The following is an 18,366-nucleotide window of genomic DNA, read 5'->3' as shown; positions in this document are numbered from 1 at the left end:
AGAACATCCAAGAGAGGACTGTTTACTCCAGAACACTAATGCACAGCTCAATCACACCGAGATCTAGTGAGGAGACTTGGCCGCAGTTCCTCGAAATGGCTTTAACATGCCCTGAAAGTTGAGGTTTCAGTTTATAAATCTCACACTAAAGAGTTAGTTTCAATCGACAAGTGCCCTTGTGCTGATATAAACACATTAAATCTGGAAAGCATGGAGACAACAGACACGGCAACACGAAAGAGGGGCTTTTATTTCTGAACTGTTTTTATAAGCAGTCCAACACACATGTTCCTAGCTGTTCTGAAAAACAAAACAAAACAAAACAAAAACACAAAAGAAAATAATTTTAATAACAATTATCATTCATTGAATAATATTATCAATAATTATTATAATCATCATCATCATCATCATCATAACCTTAATGGTAATAACCCCAGACAGTAGTATTTGCGTTTGTTTGTGGCACATGAAAAAGAGTTTCGGTTGACTGTAAACCCGGATACTCGACAGCTCCGTGCCCTAGGTAAACCCACGCACAGAGGGACTAGCTCCCCGACCAGACAATAAATATGAAAGAAAGCAAGAGAGTCCTGTATTAAATGAACAAAAATAATAATCTGTAACTCGTAGGTACAATATCTAAACTTTTATGTGCAAGATCTGAGCTGATTCTTCACCACAAATAGTTGAACTCACATCAAACCCGATCCCTTCCCGAGTCAATTTTTGTGTCTACGTCGTAAAATCTTTTAAATAAACCTAAGCTCATTTGTTTTCATTTCATATACACATATATACTTAGATTTTTGTTAGTTTGTTTTATTTCTTTTTTTTTTTTTTTATTCCTATTTATCGTCCTCTTCCATTTCGAAACCTGCGTTCGCCCACAGACAAATTCACCGCTACGGAACAGACACACAAGCACTTGAATGAAGCAAACACTGACGAAGTGAATGAAAAGCTACCATTAAAATAAAATATAAAACCCCTGAATAAAACATGGATATTTAGGAGGTGCCACCCTTCTTGAGAAACGGGCTAGCAGTTTCAAAACACGGCACCGGCCGTCGCCGGTCAGTAGCTTTGAGGCGTATCGTCAATGACATAGGATCGTTCGCCCCACGGCCCACTTGTTCCACGTCACCTGAATTTGGTCACATTTTGTACCCTTTCTCAAACTCGTCGACACTTGCCTGTTAAAACGTACCAATTTAAGTCTCAAAAATAGGCAACGAGCGTCGCGCAAGCTTTTCATTGGTTCAAGGACATTCTCCTACAGTCGTTTGGCACATGATTTTTCATCAGCTCGTGAGGCGTGATGGAAAAGTGCAGCGATAATATTTCAAAACAAGCCATTTTGGTTTCAAAATAAAACCCTTGAAGGGCACTAAAACATCCTCAGGATGGCACCTCCCCGACACTTAAAGGCTACAAAAACTGGTCGACTCCCAAAACCCTGCAATTTTTGCAGAGCGTCACATGCAAATCACTCGAAATGCACAGACAGCAGTCGTAGAAAAAAGAAAATTACTGCATGGAAAAAAAAAAAGAAAAAGAAAAAAAGAACCTGAATATACATGAAGAAAACACTTCTTTAAAATCATCTCATGCCTGTTAAGCTGTGCTTGTTTTTCCATTCAAACCAAAAAATAAATGCACATAACATGCTCAAAAAAATATGTAATCTATAGAAATCTGCATTTGCGTCACATTCAAAACAATATAAAAATTTAAACTATATTCAAATCAAGCCTTACAACAAATGGTTTTAAGTTGTCTCTCCTTCCACGATCCAAGCAGCCCACCTTTCCGAACACCTGCGAGTGCGAGCGCCCTCCCTTCGTTCTGAATAACAGTGTGTCTGCCCGTGAATGGATAATGGTGATGTCGAGTCGAGTCGCGTCACGTCACGTCGCGCGCCTCACCTTCAGAAGCGTTGGCATAACTAAACACAGAGACAGACAGAAGACCTCCTCACACCTCATTATGAGATAAGTCATTCAACTCTCCGCTCTTTAACAACAATGGTCCTAAAAGAGGCGCGAACGCACAGTTCTCTCAGCCTGAGGTTTGCACTGATTGACAGATGTGAACCCCGCCCACCCCGCCCGCCCCCAAGCTGAGACATAGGGACAAACACAGACAGGCAGAGACAGAAATTCGCCATATATGCAAACATTGTCAAGAAGATTATACTGTAGATGCACAGAGAAAGGATTTGTATATACAGTCGGATAAAAGACTCCAGGGATGCTGCTGCTGCTGCTTTCTTCTTTCTAAGTGGTCCCTCTAACCGAGACATCATGCATCGTCAACCGTCCAATGGCTGTTCGAGCGACTGGAGGTCTGCAGTTCAGTTATTTCCTGTGCGTTCAGGTTCCAACACTGTTCTCGGAGACGCGGCCTGGACTCGAGGAACTCTTCGGTGTCTCAAGTCAACATTTATTTCATTGGCACTTTTTGCACTTCTGTGGGTTCAAGGGGAAGGGGTTGGGTTCAAGAAGGGGGCGTGTCCTCATAAACATCCCACCACATCCCTTCCCATTGTGTCAAGCAGCGTAAATCACTCCACCCTCGAGAAAACAAACAAAAAAAGACGAAGAGAGAAACAAAAAAATACATTCAAGGTGAAAGAAAACAATTCTTCCAGGTGACAACATGGGGGCATTTCCTTTAAAGCAACAACACCTACTTTGTGTACACACACAAGTACACGCATTTAAATGCATGTGAATGGGCACGCAGCAACCCAAGCGAATTTGGTGTTTACAAGGGCTGAGCACCAAAAAAAAAAAAGAAAAAAAAAGAAAGAAAAATGCTCCCTAATTTTTACACGGTACGTTGTCCTCTGAGAGCACAACTTGGATGTGCACATCACTCGCAACTCATGCGGTTACACTTGTTCAATCCAACAGCGAGTGTTAAGGAAGTGTCGAAGACTTTTGTACTTTACAAGTACGGGACAGGGGTCGGGTGCCACAACAGTCCACAAATCCGAGTCCATTTAGTATGAAACTGCATGCATGCCATGCGCCCACAATGTTGACAAAGTGGTGCAAAGCATACGCTTCAAGAATGGCACAGTCAGTGAGGTGGCCTTGGTGTTTCCACAAAGGACATGAAAAGACAATGGGAGTGATATCGTTCAAGCCATCGTCTAATGAGATTGTTTCCATCTGATTAGCTCTCTCGGGCCGCATGGCTCGAGTTTCCTTTGGCGAAAGGAATCCACTGGCTCCCGCAGCAGAGGTACTGATACTGTCCGGCTCTAGCACACTGCCACTCGGGAAAGATGCTCCAAGTGGGCAATGGTTGGGTTTTTGGGACCCTTACAGCAGAGGCTTTTTTCTATGCCTATATACGAGCATGCCAGCGTGTGCAAGGAGAATGTGGGAATCACAGAAGAAACGGGAGTGACGTGCTCACAAAAGAGGCGCAGTATATCCCAGCCTGCACCACTGGTCAAAACAAGGTCCCAGATTCATCACTGATTGTTCTTTAGCATTATCCTGGAGTGACGCCAACCCCAAGGAACTGTGTATGTGTATGCATTTGATTGACGGACAGTTGAGGAACAGCAGGGCACAGTCCAGCAGAACCTTCCGAGATGGACCATGTGGCGGCTCACTGTGCCGGTTGGGAAGCCTGATGGTGCTGGACAAGCGTTTTGCTGGGAGAGAGAGTGTGAGAGCGTGTGCATGTGTGTGTTGATGAAAAGGATGGAGAGGAGAAGGGTGGTGGGAGGTGGGCGGCTCACAGGCCGTTGCTGTTGCGGTGAGTGAGCGGAGGTTTGGACAGTTCCACCACGTTAGTTCGCCCCTTGCCGATGACTTTGGGGGCACGACGCAGCAGCTTCTGGGCCTCGGTGAATGCTTCGGTGAGTTCTTTCTTCCATTGTACGAACTCTGGGTCACTCTGTGAGAAGAGGCAGAACATTAGCAATTCATTCTCATCTGGTTTATCATTTTAACAGAGCAAGAACTCTAATGGATAACACCGTAGTGAGCTACACAGACAGCATTTTTAGAGTGCAAAGGACATTTAAAGAGATAGTTCACTCAAAAATGAACATTATCCCATGATTTCCTCACCCTCAAGCCGTCCTAGGTGTATATGACTATCTTCTTTCAGACGAACACAATCAGAGACATATTAAAAAATATCCTGGCTCTTCCAAGCTTTATAATGGTAGTGAATGAGGGGCCCGATTTCGAAGCAAAAAAAAGTGCATCCATGCATCGTAAAAGTAATCTACACTGCTCCAGGGGTTAAAAAAGTATGATATTATATAAATATAAATATGATATTTTTCTTACAAATACCCATCGTTTCACTTTAGAAGGCCTTTATTAACCCCCTGGAGCCATATGGATTACTTTTACGATGAATGGATGCATTTTTTTTAGGATTCAAAAATCCCAACCATTATAAAGCTTGGAAGAGCCAGGATATTTTTGAATACATCTCTGATTGTGTTTGTCTGAAAGAAGATAGTCATATGCACTTGAGGGTGAGTAAATCATGGGGTAAAAAAATTGCCTAAAAAATGTTTCTATGCTTTCACTATTCTTTAATCCCTCCCTGTAACTGCCATTTTGTCTTGAGACTTGTACTGGTACAATGACAATAAATTATTTTACTCTTACTTAAGTCACTTTGGATAAAAGTGTCTGCTATATGAAGAAATATAAAATTTAAGTATTGCTAGAAAAATTGTTCTAATAAAAAAAAAAGCACCAATATTATGGTGTGCTTTGTAGAGTATCGTTAGCATGCAAACTGGATTGGAAGCAGTCAAGCTGAGGGCTCATCCATTTAACATGAAAGCTATTTGTATGGCACAAGCTGCCTGTAAAAAGCACCCCTTATGTGGTTTAATTTCAGCTAGAATCAATGTAAGGTCTTCAAATGAGAGGACATGCACTTCTGATGTTGCTCCAGCTCTGATGGGAAAAGTATTCCCGGCAGAAAGCAGACTCAAAAACTTCAAGAGATAAGAAATGTTTTCTTGAACAGAAGTTCACATACGAAAGCCAACAGAGACTTTGCTTTTTTCTGGATAATTTGATATTTTTATATAAGCCTACAGAGGACTTGCTTTCAGCAAGACAATATAAGAGCAAAAAGGGAAGAGAGAAACAAAGGTAGAGCATTATGACCAAAGCTTTAAATTATGTAGCAGACAATATACACTGCCATTCAAAATGTTGGCATCGGTAAGATTTTTTTATGTTTTTAAAACAAGTCTCTTCTGCTCACCAAGGCTGTATTTATTTGATTTAAAAAAAAAACACACACAAAAAAAACAACTGTAATATTAAGTATTATTACAATTTAAAATAACTGTTTTCTATTTGAATATATTATAAAATGTATTTATTCCTGTGATGCAAAGCTGAATTTTCAGCATCATTATTCCAGTCTTCAGTGACACATAATCCTTCAGAAATCATTCTAATTGCCGATTTGCAGCTTAAGAAACATTTATAACATTTATTATTATTATTATTATTATTATCAATTTTGATAATATAAAAGATTCTATTTCAAATAAATGCTGTTCTTTTGAACGCTCTATTCATCAAAGAATCCTGAAAATGGTTCACATCTGTTTTCAACATTGATAATAATAAATGTTTCATGAGCATCACATTAGAGTGAATTCTGAAGAACCATGTGACACTGAAGAGTGGAATAATGATGCCGAAAATTTAGACTTGCATCACAGGAGTAAATTACATTTTATAATATATTCAAATAGAAAACAGTTATTTTAAATTGTAATATTTCATGATATTACGATTTTTTGTTTTGTATTTTAATCAAATAAATGCAGCCTTGGTGAGCATAAGAGTTCTTATAAAAATAAATAAATAATAATAATAATAATAATAATAATAATAAAAAAAAAATAATTAAAAAAAAAAAAAAAAAAAAAATCAGTAACACTTTAGTATAAGGAACACATATAAACTATTAACTACAACTTTTCCCTGAATAAACTCCTAATTTACTGCTTATTAATAGTAAGGTAGTTGTTAAGTTTAGGCATTGGGTAGGATTAAGAATGCAGAATAAAGTCATGCAGAATAAGGCATTAATATGTGCTTAATAAGTACTAATAAACAGCCAATATTCTAGTAATATACCAATAAGAAACTAGTTAAAAGATCCTAAAATAAAAGTGTTACCAAAAAATCTTACCGGTCCAAAACTTTTGAACGGCAGTATAATTAATTTTTACTGGAAAATGCATGGAAAAAATGTCTGTCGTTTTTGTTTTAATATTAAATTATCATGCTGTAACTGCTTTTTTGGGGGAGATAATCCAGTCAAATATCTAATTAAATATTTTTATTAAATATTATCATATATAAGAAGCCCACATAATTGTATTAATTGTATATTATTATTATTAATTATTTCATCTCATCTCATTTGTGACATTTAAATACAAAATGTATGATTTATTCTGATATTTGATATTATTGATTTATAATCATAAGACAGCTTACTAAAGTTTGGTACGGATGCATAGGGAACAATAAAAATGAAGCAAGATAATACAAGAGCAAAAGGGGGAAACCCACGATGAAAGTGAGAACAGCATGAAGGTGCCCTACCTCGCACTGCAGGACAAACTGTTTCCCTCCTTTGATCCTCAGCAGGATGCACTTTTTGTCCTTGATCTGCGTCTCCTCCACAGTCACGATCTGCTCCATGGTCAGCAGGTTTTGCTGGAGGGAGGAAAGACTAATTAGCACACCCCTTAAAGAGTCTTCTCACAGACTATCATACTGAGTTAGTGAGTAACACGCCATGCTACCCCATTAACTCTGGGCGGGTGGGATTTTATCCTATTCTTCAGGTTTATGCATCTATCGGTGTCACTTACACTGAGGCAGAACTTCTAGAGGTTGTCTACGAGGGAGGAAAGACATGGGTGACAAGCTGTTCTTGTACTCGGTGAGTCAGTGTTTGTACAACAGGCTCGTAGCGTCTCATGTAACCGTCTGATCTCGGATACCTGACTCCCATCAGACTGAAGGATAATGGAAGACATCTCACTTCTGTACAAACAATTTCCCTCCAAATGACATGACTGCATTCAGTCTGGTTTCTAAGGACCTTGATTTAAAGTGCGCTTCTTCTGTGTGAAAACCTAAACCGTTTCCCCCCCTAAGAAGCCTTTTGCTCACTGTTCCAGCTGTCAGAATAGAAAATGATTTTCAAACAACACTATATACCACAGCATAAAACTAGGGATGCAGTGATCTTTTTTAAGTAATGGAAGATCCCCCCCCCCCCCCCATTTTTTAAAAAAATAACTTTTGTAATGTTTTTATAATCCAGTCAATTAAATATTTTAGTGCAATATATAAGTTCAAAAACACAAAACAAAACAAAAATAAAGTTAACATTTTGTTCACTTATCCATTTGCTAGAATAGAAAATGACTTTTCAAATAACATTAGAATGTACATATTATTTTTGTATTATGAAATAATAATTGTGTTATTTTTGTGTCATTTTAAATAGATTAATGGAAAATCATTACTTTAAATTGTAATATATATATATATGGAGTAAGGATGCTGATCATTCAGCTTTGATCACAGGAATAAACTATATTTTAAAGTATATTAAAATAGAAAATCATTATTTTAAATTGCAATAATATTTCACAATATTACTGTTTTTTTCTGTATTTTTGTTCAAATAAATGCAGACTTAATGAGCATAAGAGACTTCTTTCAAAAACATTAACAACAGTTAAACGTTTACCGCTACTTTATATATATTTATATAAATATACACTAAGGTTGGGCAGTATAATAAAAATATATTTAACAGAAATTTTATATATATATATATATATATATATATATATATATATATATATATATATATATATATATATATATATATATATATATATATATATATATATACACACATACATATTTTAAATATTAGATTACCATGTTTTAATGGCTACTTCTGGATAATCCAGTGAATTTAATATTAAATTGATAATTAATGATAATATGAACTTTTTATTTGGAACAGGATGGGTGCAAACTAAAAGATCATACATAAAATTAATGACTTAATTTAGTCCATCATAAGTTCAAAATGCACAATATATAGCACTTTAAAAGCAAATCAAATAAATAAATTAATTAATTAAAGCCAGGTTGCCTCTCTAAAGGTGAAAACTCAGAACAACTGCAATGTAATCAAGTATAGTGGCCGCCCTCTCTGTCCGTTTCCATACATCTCATCTCCAACATGTTCCACAGGAAGTGCATTTACCCTTCAGACTGAAGATTCGGGAGCTCAGGGAGTTAAAAATGCAGGAAACTGGTGAAATCTGCACTTCTTTATCTTAGTTACAGATCAGGGCAGAAACTCTCTGGCCCCAGGGAATCTGCAGTGACCTACTTCTGCATTACACAGACCTGCGAGCAAACGCAATTGCTTCCTCCGGATGGGAAAGACTGAGGATTGGTTTAGCGGTGGAAAGAAGCAGAGGGTATTAAAAGGATTCTCAATGGTTCACGGCTTCACTTAACCACCCAGGCTGCAGGTGAACCTGCGTCACTATAGGAATTTCGCAACAGGATGGAGCACTATGCAGGGCATAAGCTAATCTCTAAAGTGATGCGATTCCTCCTCTCCTTCTCAGAATATTTAACAAAATCCTGCTAATTCCTGGTCTAAAAGAGATGAAAATAAAGGAGAGGGGGAATCAGGTAAAGTGCACCAGACTCACCTTAAATTTATGTTTTTTTAATGTTTTAGTCCAATGTTGCTACAGAGTATGGACAAACAGGCAATGTTCATTGTCAAAAAATGGCATTTTAATGCCTTATATAGATTCACACATAAACAAAACACAAAAACACTTACCCGAGACTCTCCTTCACCTCTCCACTCAACGCGGTTGGGAAATAGGTAGAAATACCGCCGCTGCCATTGTGTCAGGAAGGGGTTTCCTAGCTTCAGCATGTAGCCATGCATGATACAGTCCTTCCCCAGCGCATAGTCTGCATAAACACACACAGGCAATTACATAATGCTCAACTGTTGGACACTCAACAACAAGTTTGTAAAAACAGCTTTATTTAATTAAATTTTACTATTTTCTCATATTCATTATATTTTTAGTGTTCTGCAGAACAAAGTCACATTTAGAAAGGCATGAGTGTGAATAAATGACAGGATAATTTTTTTTGGGTCATCTATTACTTTTAACTCTCTCTGAGGTTTAACCCACCCGAATTCCTGCTCATGACTCCCGTGCTTGTATCCTAGAGTCATGACGCACGGGATAAATTCAGTGTTTGCTAAATTACACGGGCTCTTTCAGATCTATTTCTGACCATCACACAGACGGTCATGTGATGGGCACTGTGTCTTTCCCTTGAGGGAAGCACGCGGCACCAGCGCTGCTAACAAGTACGTAGGGTTCAAGCCCGTCCTCGAGGTCGCTGGTGGAACTGACAGTGGACCCGTGAAAGACGATTAGCTGACGTCACCCGGGTCTTTAATTCATGCTGGAGAATGTAGCACTACCTTAGCAGAGGCCATTTTCTTCTCTCGGCACCGCTGTGAGAAATTACTGCTTGTCAATTCCGTATGCGGCTTATGATTTAACGCAAACTGGAGTTTCCACCAAAAAACATAATATTTTGGACCTCCTTAAAACCTGGGTAAATGACCAAGTGCTGCAGACGATGTGACGCCTAGAGCGGCTGTTCATTAGATTTCATGAAAAAACATTAAAAATATTTCTCTTGACCCTCTGGAAGTCCAAATTACAAGACACTCCCAAGAATCCTGCAACAGTTCTCAGAGGTTAGAAAATGAGAGTTTGCTGAATAAGAGCAAACAGGATGTTTACAAACAGCATTTTGCAACCAGCTGTTCTGTGTACATTGCCATGACACAAACACTAGTCACAAACCTATATATGAAAGTGTATATGAAAAGATTTCACACACACACACACACACAAAAAAAGAAACATTTCACTGACAATGGTGACAAATGCACTACACAAGAAGCTCTGCTACACATAACACATTTTAGCTTTTTAGAGGATGAATGTCACAATCTTAATATTCAATAATATTGATTTGACTGCACCGACTGCTTGATGAGAACTAAACTGAGCTGGAAGATGACATCATTGTTTTCTGCAGAACCACTTTATATATGAAATGAACTAATTTAATAATTAATGATCTTTACAACGGAACAATCAACACTGAAAAGACCAGCTGAACAATGACACTGTTTTCTTTTAGAGCTGCTGTACAGCAGAAATTAACTTTGTTTGCATCATTGAATCAATTTTTCTGTTACTGTGAAGCTGCTTTGAAACTATTTGTATTGAATAAAGTGCTATATAAATAAATGTTACTTGACAATATCAGGGCTGTATTTCAAGATTCAAAATATAGCTAAAATAAATTATAAAACAATAAAAATATAAACAATTAAAATAAAACAGTGTACATTTTTATTTAGCAAGACTTTTTGTTTTCAAAGAAATCAATACTTATATTCAACACTAAATTAATTAAAAGTGACAGTAAAGACATTTATAATGTTAGAAAATATTTCTATTTCAAATCAACGCTGTTCTTTTGAACTTTCTATTCAAAGAATTCTGAAAGAAAAAAAATTATCATGGTTTTTCCACAAAAATATTAAGCAGCACAACTGTTTCCAACACTGATAATAATGAGAAATGTTTCTTGCGTAGAAAAACGGCATATTAGAGTGATTTCTGAAGGATCATGTGGCACTGAAGACTGGAGTAATGATGCTGAAAATTCAGCTTTGATCAAAGGAATAAATTACATTTAAAATATTAATACTATAATTTGAAATATATTACAAAAAAAAGTTATTTTAAATTGTAATATTTCACAAAATTACTGTTTTCACTGTATTTTTGATCAAATAAATTAGTAACACTTCACAATGTTCATTTTTTTAACATTAGTTAATATATTAACCAACATGAACTAACAATGAGCAATACATTTGCTACATTATTAATCTTTGTTAATGTTAGAAAATAAAAATATAACTGTTCATTGTACATGTTAGCTCACAACATACACAACTTTTGATTTTAATAATGTATTAGTAAATGTTGAAGTTATGTTAACTAAGATTAATAAATGTACTTTTCATTCTTAGTTAATGCTAACTAAAAACATTAAAAATCTTACAGACCCCAATTTTTTTTTTTTTTTTTTACAAAAATATACATGTATTATAAAATAATATTTTGATAATAAGTCGTCATACAAAAAGGAAATGAAAATTTGGGGGATAATGCACAGAATATTATGTCACAATAAAACAAATCCTAATGTGCAGTGTCTCACCCTCTTCATGGCCCTGCTGCTTGTTTTTGGCCCGCTTGCGTGCCTCATTTTTATCTGTGTCACTGTTGACAGCATCATACACCGTCTCGGCCACCTCCTGCTGCCAGCGCTCGGAGATCACCAGCGGAAAATTCTTATAGAGCTCCTGATCACTGTCAAGCAGCTAAGAGAGACATAAAGATCACAATAACATTCAATTCAGACTCTTTCTGGGCAGTCTTAGCAAGAATGAGTTGCAATGTGGACCAGACTTTATGCTGGAAGTCAAATTCTGGCTACAAGGGAGTAATTTACAAAGCTCAAAGCATAACGGAAAATTCCTCCAGATTTCAAAGCATGAAACAAGCTCAAGTGATCTTAGATTTGATATAGTTCTCTCTGTGCTGGACGCAATCTTGGGTCCACTTGAAGAAAAAGTAGTCCACTTTGATGGTCACTGAGCTGAAGCAAAGACGTCAGCCTTGAGCACCAAGTGGAATAAGTGAAAAGTTTGACTGGTTCTACCTTAATTCCCTTGGTGTCCTCCTCGTCGAAGGAGCCAATGTCAAAGGCGTCTGCAGCATTGACCTCTCCTCTGGGGGGAATGAGGGGTGGGGGGTACTGCAACCAAACAGCAGATGCAGAGAATTAATATTACACAAACCCTCTGAAAAATGATCATGGCAGGAATGTTCAAAACAACCGAATAGTTCACCTTGCAGAACCAATCAGCAGAGTTGAAAAAAAAAAAAAGTAATTCAATAAAAGTGCATCAGTGCCCACCCACTTTTTTTTTAGTACCATTGGTTCCGGAAGTATTTTTTCCATTCATTTTCTCCATTGGGATTTTATAAAAGTCTTTGTTAAAGCATTGTAAGTTATAAGGCAAGCCAACCAGCAACTAGTTGAATCACAACAAACTTTTATTTAAAGCAAAAGTAGTTTTTCCAACACCAATTCAGTTAAAAATAATGCAAATGGATGGCTACAATAAAAGTATATACCATCAATTAACAAACTTTGTAAGTTATAATTGAAAATGAATTTACCCATGGAGAAAACAAATGGAGATTTTACTTCTGGAACCCAACTGTTGCACTATAGAGGATATGCATTGACGTCACATTCCTGCCGAAACACGCTCCCTAAGCTGGACTGAGTGGCAAAAGGGCCTGCTGCATGACTGGATTTAATAGGGGAAACCGCGAAAACACGAGTAAAATAAACGATTACACTAAAAGTTGGGCTTGATAGTGTTCCTTATAACTTGTTAAAGAAACCTAATCCATGGATATTGACATTCAGCCAGGAATCATGTTTCCTGACATCTAATTGTGCCTGATTTCGATGCTGGGGAAATACATAAAGCAAATTTGCCTGTGAATGTTTTATATAAATACAATATAGGTAGGTCTAAATCCGAGTGATCACTCATATTAAATGTTATATATATCATCCAGCCCTAAAAATTGTATAGTTTTGTCAGTGTTTATTTTAAAACACCCAATTATGCAAAATATAAGATGGTAAATATTTAATTGATGAGTTGTCAATACAATATATAGCATATGATTTTACCCTCAAAATCAAACATTTTGACAAAATGATAACTGCAAATTCACGTTTCTCTGCCTGGAATCCCATTGCTTCTGTGAATTGCAGCACCTTTTGCTTTTTTTTTCTGTAGCTTTCGGCAGTCTGTAAAAATATACCTCAGATTTCTTGTCAAATCTATTTGTACAGTCAATCACAAAGCTCGTTCCTGTTTTGGATGTGTTTTGTGTGTATTTTTTGTGTGCCACTCAGTCTTTTTGCCACTCAGTGAGTGTAACCGCAGTCACAATGGCCGGCGGTGATATCACATGCATACCCTCTATATTGGCTTAGAAACTGTAACTTTTTATTTAAAAAAAATCATCATCATACAGAGATCTACAGATTGTGCACACTAATGGGAACACTGCTCACAGGAAGTGATTTGAGGTCTGACAGTAATTGTCTTATGAAAATGTATTGTTGAAGGCTTCACTTTGTGCATTGATGGTGCTGTAAAGGGGATGAAATTGGAGTCACAACTTCCTGGAGAAGATTTTAGCGTGCTAACAGCCACTGTCAGCACTCTAATACACACTTTCCATGATGACAGTTGTCTAAATTCATTCCTTTTAAAACAGCACCACTAAAAAGAAAAAAATCTTAGCTTTGCTAATCGATTGTTGGATGACTAATCAACCATCCGGACTCTAAATTAGATCAGTTAAACATTGCAAACTGTTCTTGCTCTGGCCATTGCTATTTGTTTATAACTTTTTTGAATGGCTTTTTATGTTGGTCCTTAATCAGGGTCGTAACATAAATTGGGGGCTCGTCCGGGATCGGTCTGAACTGCCTTTGTTTGTAATGCTATTTTTGTTTTTGTAGCTTGCTTTAACTAAATGCTTTTGATGCAATGCTACTTTTGTTTCTGTAGCATGCTCTGTTTAATGCAATGCTACCTATTCTAACACAATATACGTTATGAGCAATTCAACAAGGCTTCCACGGGCTGATACCGAAATCAGAAGGTCAAAGGTCTCACCTTCTGGAGATAGACCTGCTGCCAATCGATTCCCTTGAAGAACACATGCTCCTTTACCTCTGACGCCCTACAGAGTGTGAAAGAGATCACATTCAGACAAGGAAAGTCAAATTTATTTGAATAGCCCTTTTCACAATAGACACTGCTTCAAAGCAGCTTTACAGAAAATCATGATGTTTATGTTTGTAATATCTTAATATTTTCATGCCTTATAGTTGTATTTAGTAGATTAGATCAGTGCGATAATATAATTTACATTTTGTGTCTATACAAACAATTTTGTGAAAAAAAAAAAAAAAAAAAAAAAAAAAACAGGCTTTGCTAGAGTATATTTTGCTTTACAGGTAAAGTAGGATGTACTTTATCAACCATCACCACTTGCTACAATACAGTAGGTGACCAGCAGGTGTCAGCAATTCAGAACGAGCTGCAAATAATTCCCAGCATGCTCTTCTGCCTAATCTAAATGCTTTCAGACAGCCGCTCCATCCAGACAAGAGGCATCAAACAATGTTTTTATTATTATTTGTGTAGTTCACTATAAACAAAATACAAAAAAAAAACAAAAGAAACATAAAAAACTCCAGAGCAGTATTTCAGATGTCTAATCTTGAAGATGGAGCATTTGACTTACCCCCGTCCCAGACACCCCAATCTTTTGGCGACATCTCGCTGTAAGAGTCCTTCCAAGAGGGACTTGAGCTCAGGTGAGAAGGAGTCAGGCAACTCCACATTCTGAAGAAACAGAGAAACAGGAAGTGGCTCATGAGTTTGATTGATGTCACATTAAACATGACTTTATGCAGTGTTGCCTGGTGTTTGACGAGTCAAGTGAGTGAGTGTTTGCTTTTGTTTCATTAGCTTTCCTCATCAGTTACACAGAACAATCATTAGTAAAATGCAAATATGCAGGAACAGCAAACTTTCTAGTTGCCATCTAGATCAACAGAGCATTAACAGTACAGAGTGCTTAACCGTATTTAAATATCCTCATAATCATACAAATGAATGCGAGGACAGCCAAAACACAATTCGTTTACGTAACAGGCAGTGCGCCAACTGCACATTCAAATCAAGGTCAACATTCACCAAAGTCACAGTAAATGCAGACAAATGCAATTCAAGCTGTCAGGTACCATCACAGTAACACTGAACTAGATAGCAGGGTATTGCGTTATATGTTTTTATGTTGTTGTTAAATAAACTACCTTTTATATTCATCAAAGAACCTTGAAAAAATGTATTCACAAAAATGGACATTTATAAGAAATGTTTCTTGAGCAGGAAATCAACATATTAGAATGTTTCTGATCATGTGACGCTGAAGGCTGGAGTAGTGATGCTGAATAATATTTTTAAATGTATATTAAAATAGAAGAGAGTTATTTTAAACTGTAATATCTCACAATATTATCGTTTTAGAGTATTTCTGATCAAATAAATGCAGCCTTGGCGAGCATTAACACTTTATATATATAAAAAAAAATATATATTATTATTATTATTATTATTATTGCACTGGCCTCCAAACTTTTGAATAGTAGTCTACGTTGGCCAATGAACCTCTGGGTCATGATTAAGTTTTCCAGTTCAATCTTAACTAAATCTAACGAGAGTATAAAACCGCTTATTTTACAAGTTAACTTCAAAATCCTTGACTAATGAAATCTGGAGATAATTTTCCCTGGGAGGTTGGCATCCAAAAACAAACCTCAATAGCTAAATTATTTCATTTTATTTCATAAAAACAAAAAAAAACAAAAACATTATATTATATTATATGGACATTATAAAAAGGAAAGAAAATCAAACCTCTGAACATTGTGTCAGCACTGATAGTCTTGGCTCAAAATCTTTGTGTTCCAGTTTCCAAACAAAACATGATCATCATGCCTGTCAGAGGAAAACTGTTTAACGTCTTTGCTGAACACCACCTGCTTGGACACCGGACAGCTCTTTCTGCTGTAGTACTACAGCTGTGTCCCAAATGACGCACTACACACTAACACACTATGTACTTGTGCACTATCTATTTAACCGTGTAGTATGTGAATTTAAGGTTATTTTGTCAGAGCAGGACGTACTTGATGTGCTGTCTAGCACACTGCCAAATCTCAGAAGGCGATTGTGAATTTGGGACATGCCCGATGTTAAAAAGTTTTAGTAAGCACTATAAGAAGTGAAAAAGAATTCAATGCAGTGCACGTGATGACTGACACAGAGCTTAAGCCTCATCTTTCAGCATGCAAACTGCAAAGTCAGTTCTCTTTCACAACTTATTGCCCTTGAATGGTAGAATACACACACGATTATATCAAAATATCCATCGTGTGGAGTATTCATGCAAACATAGCCAGTTATGTCTCAAGTAAAAGTAAACAGTTGGGCGTAAACCGGATGTGAATCAGTATAATGGATCCGTTTGGTCTTAAAGTGACAGCAGCCTAATTTACCTGCTGCTCTGTGTCAGTAATGTACATCAAAGGAAAGAAAAAACAACTTACTGCTCTTGACTAAACTTGTTTTTAGCTTTAATAAGAATAAATGTATATTTATTTAAATTGTATTCAATTTCTGTACTAATGTTAAATAAGCCTGTTGTACATGAAAAAACTTAATTTGTTTAATTCATATTTTTGTTATATTGTATTTGTATTGTTTGTAATGTGTTACATTCTTCTTATTTTTAACAAAAAAAGAGATAAAATAACACAAAATAACTATATTGTGATATATATCGTTATCATGAAACAAAATCTCCCATTTCGTGAAATAAAAATTTGGTCATATCACCCACCTCTCCCCTCCGCTATGTAATGAACATTGCAACAGTTGAGTGCCAGAATACTTTGTTTTTTCGGTTAATTAAGTGCATCATCCGGGTATTTAAAGTGCACATTCTCTATTTGGAATTTTCAGTGTGAACACATTACTCACACTATTTATACTACAAAACATCATAGAATAGTGCACAAGCACGTGAATTGGGACGCACTTTATGCTTTAAGTTATAATGACTCCTTTGAATCGAACTTCATAAGCAGCGAAATAGTCAGACATTAGCATGTTTCTAAGCAAGCTAATACTTTAATAAGCACAACAATACATGGCACATACAAATACTGTGCATTTTATAATGAGTTGTAACTATCTTCTATCAATACTTTTCAATACTGAGTTGATTTGCTAAATTGTCGCAATGTATTCTGGGACTGTCCTATTTGTGAAAGATGCATGTATTTTAATCGAAGCCAGGTATCTCAGAAGGTAGCATATTTTTGCCTTGGGGGAATTGATGCCTAAGCAGACAGCTCACTTGTGTCTTAGTTATAAGGGAAACCACAAAAAGTCCCAAATCAGCATTAAAAACAAGTGACTTCCTTTCTAGTGACTGTACAACAGTCAAGAGCGTGGCAGCTCGGTGAGGACTAAATTACTGCGATGGTGAGAGGAGGACAGTAAATGCAAAGTGCGGATGCAAATTCCTCTCCATTAGCATTCCCTTGCTAAACAGTGGGTGTAAAGGCACAGGTGCGCCAATGATGAAATGCTCCCTCTTCACTTCCACGGAAAGCTGTGGCTCGTTTATCCATCTCACGTTTCACGGTAATATCAATCATTCAGCAGAATTACAGAAGCTCTCAAAAAGACACTTTCCAGTTTGAGCGAAGTTTGAACAGCATTTATGGGTAACACTTCACTAGAAGTCTTTAAAGCTATAACCAAGATCTGGATGGTTGATAAAAATGTTCTTCAGGGTGTCTACAGATATAAACAAGTTCAATTTAAGACTATCAAAATTCAGTGTATAGTGTGTACAGTGCAATAGCAAAGAGCTTGTTTACATTTTAGACAAGTCAATTTGCGATACCGAACAGGACCACATGGAGATGCAAAACAAAACCTACACCAATCGCCTGACTGCATATACCAACTACACTACAGGGATTCATTCAGAATTACTAAACATACACATGACAAATCCAAACATTATCCTGAATATGTGTGGAAACAAGTCAAGTCAAGTCACCTTTATTTATATAGCGCTTTTTACAATGCATATTGTGTCAAAGCAGCTTTACAGTGATAACTGGTATATAATTTGGCTGCACAGCAGCTCTTAAAGAATAGTGTCAATGCAGGCAGATCAAAGCACTGTTGAATAAATGTCAAGTCAAATGTCAAGTGTCCCCAACTAAGCAAGCCAAAGGCGACAGCGGCAAGGAACCCAAACTCCAACAGGTGACATCAGGTGGCAAACAGGTGGCAAATAGGTGTTAAATGGAGAAAAAAACCTTGGGAGAAACCAGGCTTAGTCGGGGGGCCAGTTCTCCTCTGGCGAACAGTGCTTTGTTACGATTCAGGTTGCTATCATAAGTCTGATAGGATCGCAACATT

At 36.8% G+C, this 18,366-nt stretch overlaps 1 protein-coding gene across 1 annotated transcript in view; it reads right to left on the bottom strand.

Annotated features, from left to right (window-relative positions):
• Positions 1-230: 230 nt before the first annotated feature.
• grk3 (G protein-coupled receptor kinase 3) overlaps positions 231-18,366 on the bottom strand; it is a 63,309-nt gene continuing 45,173 nt past the window's right edge. Inside the window, exons 15-21 of the mRNA XM_048181132.1 lie at positions 14,603-14,703; positions 13,969-14,035; positions 11,916-12,011; positions 11,412-11,574; positions 8,917-9,053; positions 6,627-6,740; positions 231-3,918 (exon numbers count right to left, since the gene is read on the bottom strand). Coding sequence (XP_048037089.1) covers positions 3,757-3,918; positions 6,627-6,740; positions 8,917-9,053; positions 11,412-11,574; positions 11,916-12,011; positions 13,969-14,035; positions 14,603-14,703 — 840 coding nt within the window. The 3' untranslated portion in view covers positions 231-3,756. The remainder of the gene's footprint in view (positions 3,919-6,626; positions 6,741-8,916; positions 9,054-11,411; positions 11,575-11,915; positions 12,012-13,968; positions 14,036-14,602; positions 14,704-18,366) is intronic.

Source organism: Megalobrama amblycephala, linkage group LG2 (genome assembly GCF_018812025.1).
Source record: "Megalobrama amblycephala isolate DHTTF-2021 linkage group LG2, ASM1881202v1, whole genome shotgun sequence".
In the NCBI taxonomy this organism is placed as follows: Eukaryota; Metazoa; Chordata; class Actinopteri; order Cypriniformes; family Xenocyprididae; genus Megalobrama; species Megalobrama amblycephala.
Note: the sequence above shows the minus strand (reverse complement) of the source record. Positions and strands in the feature narration are given on the sequence as shown.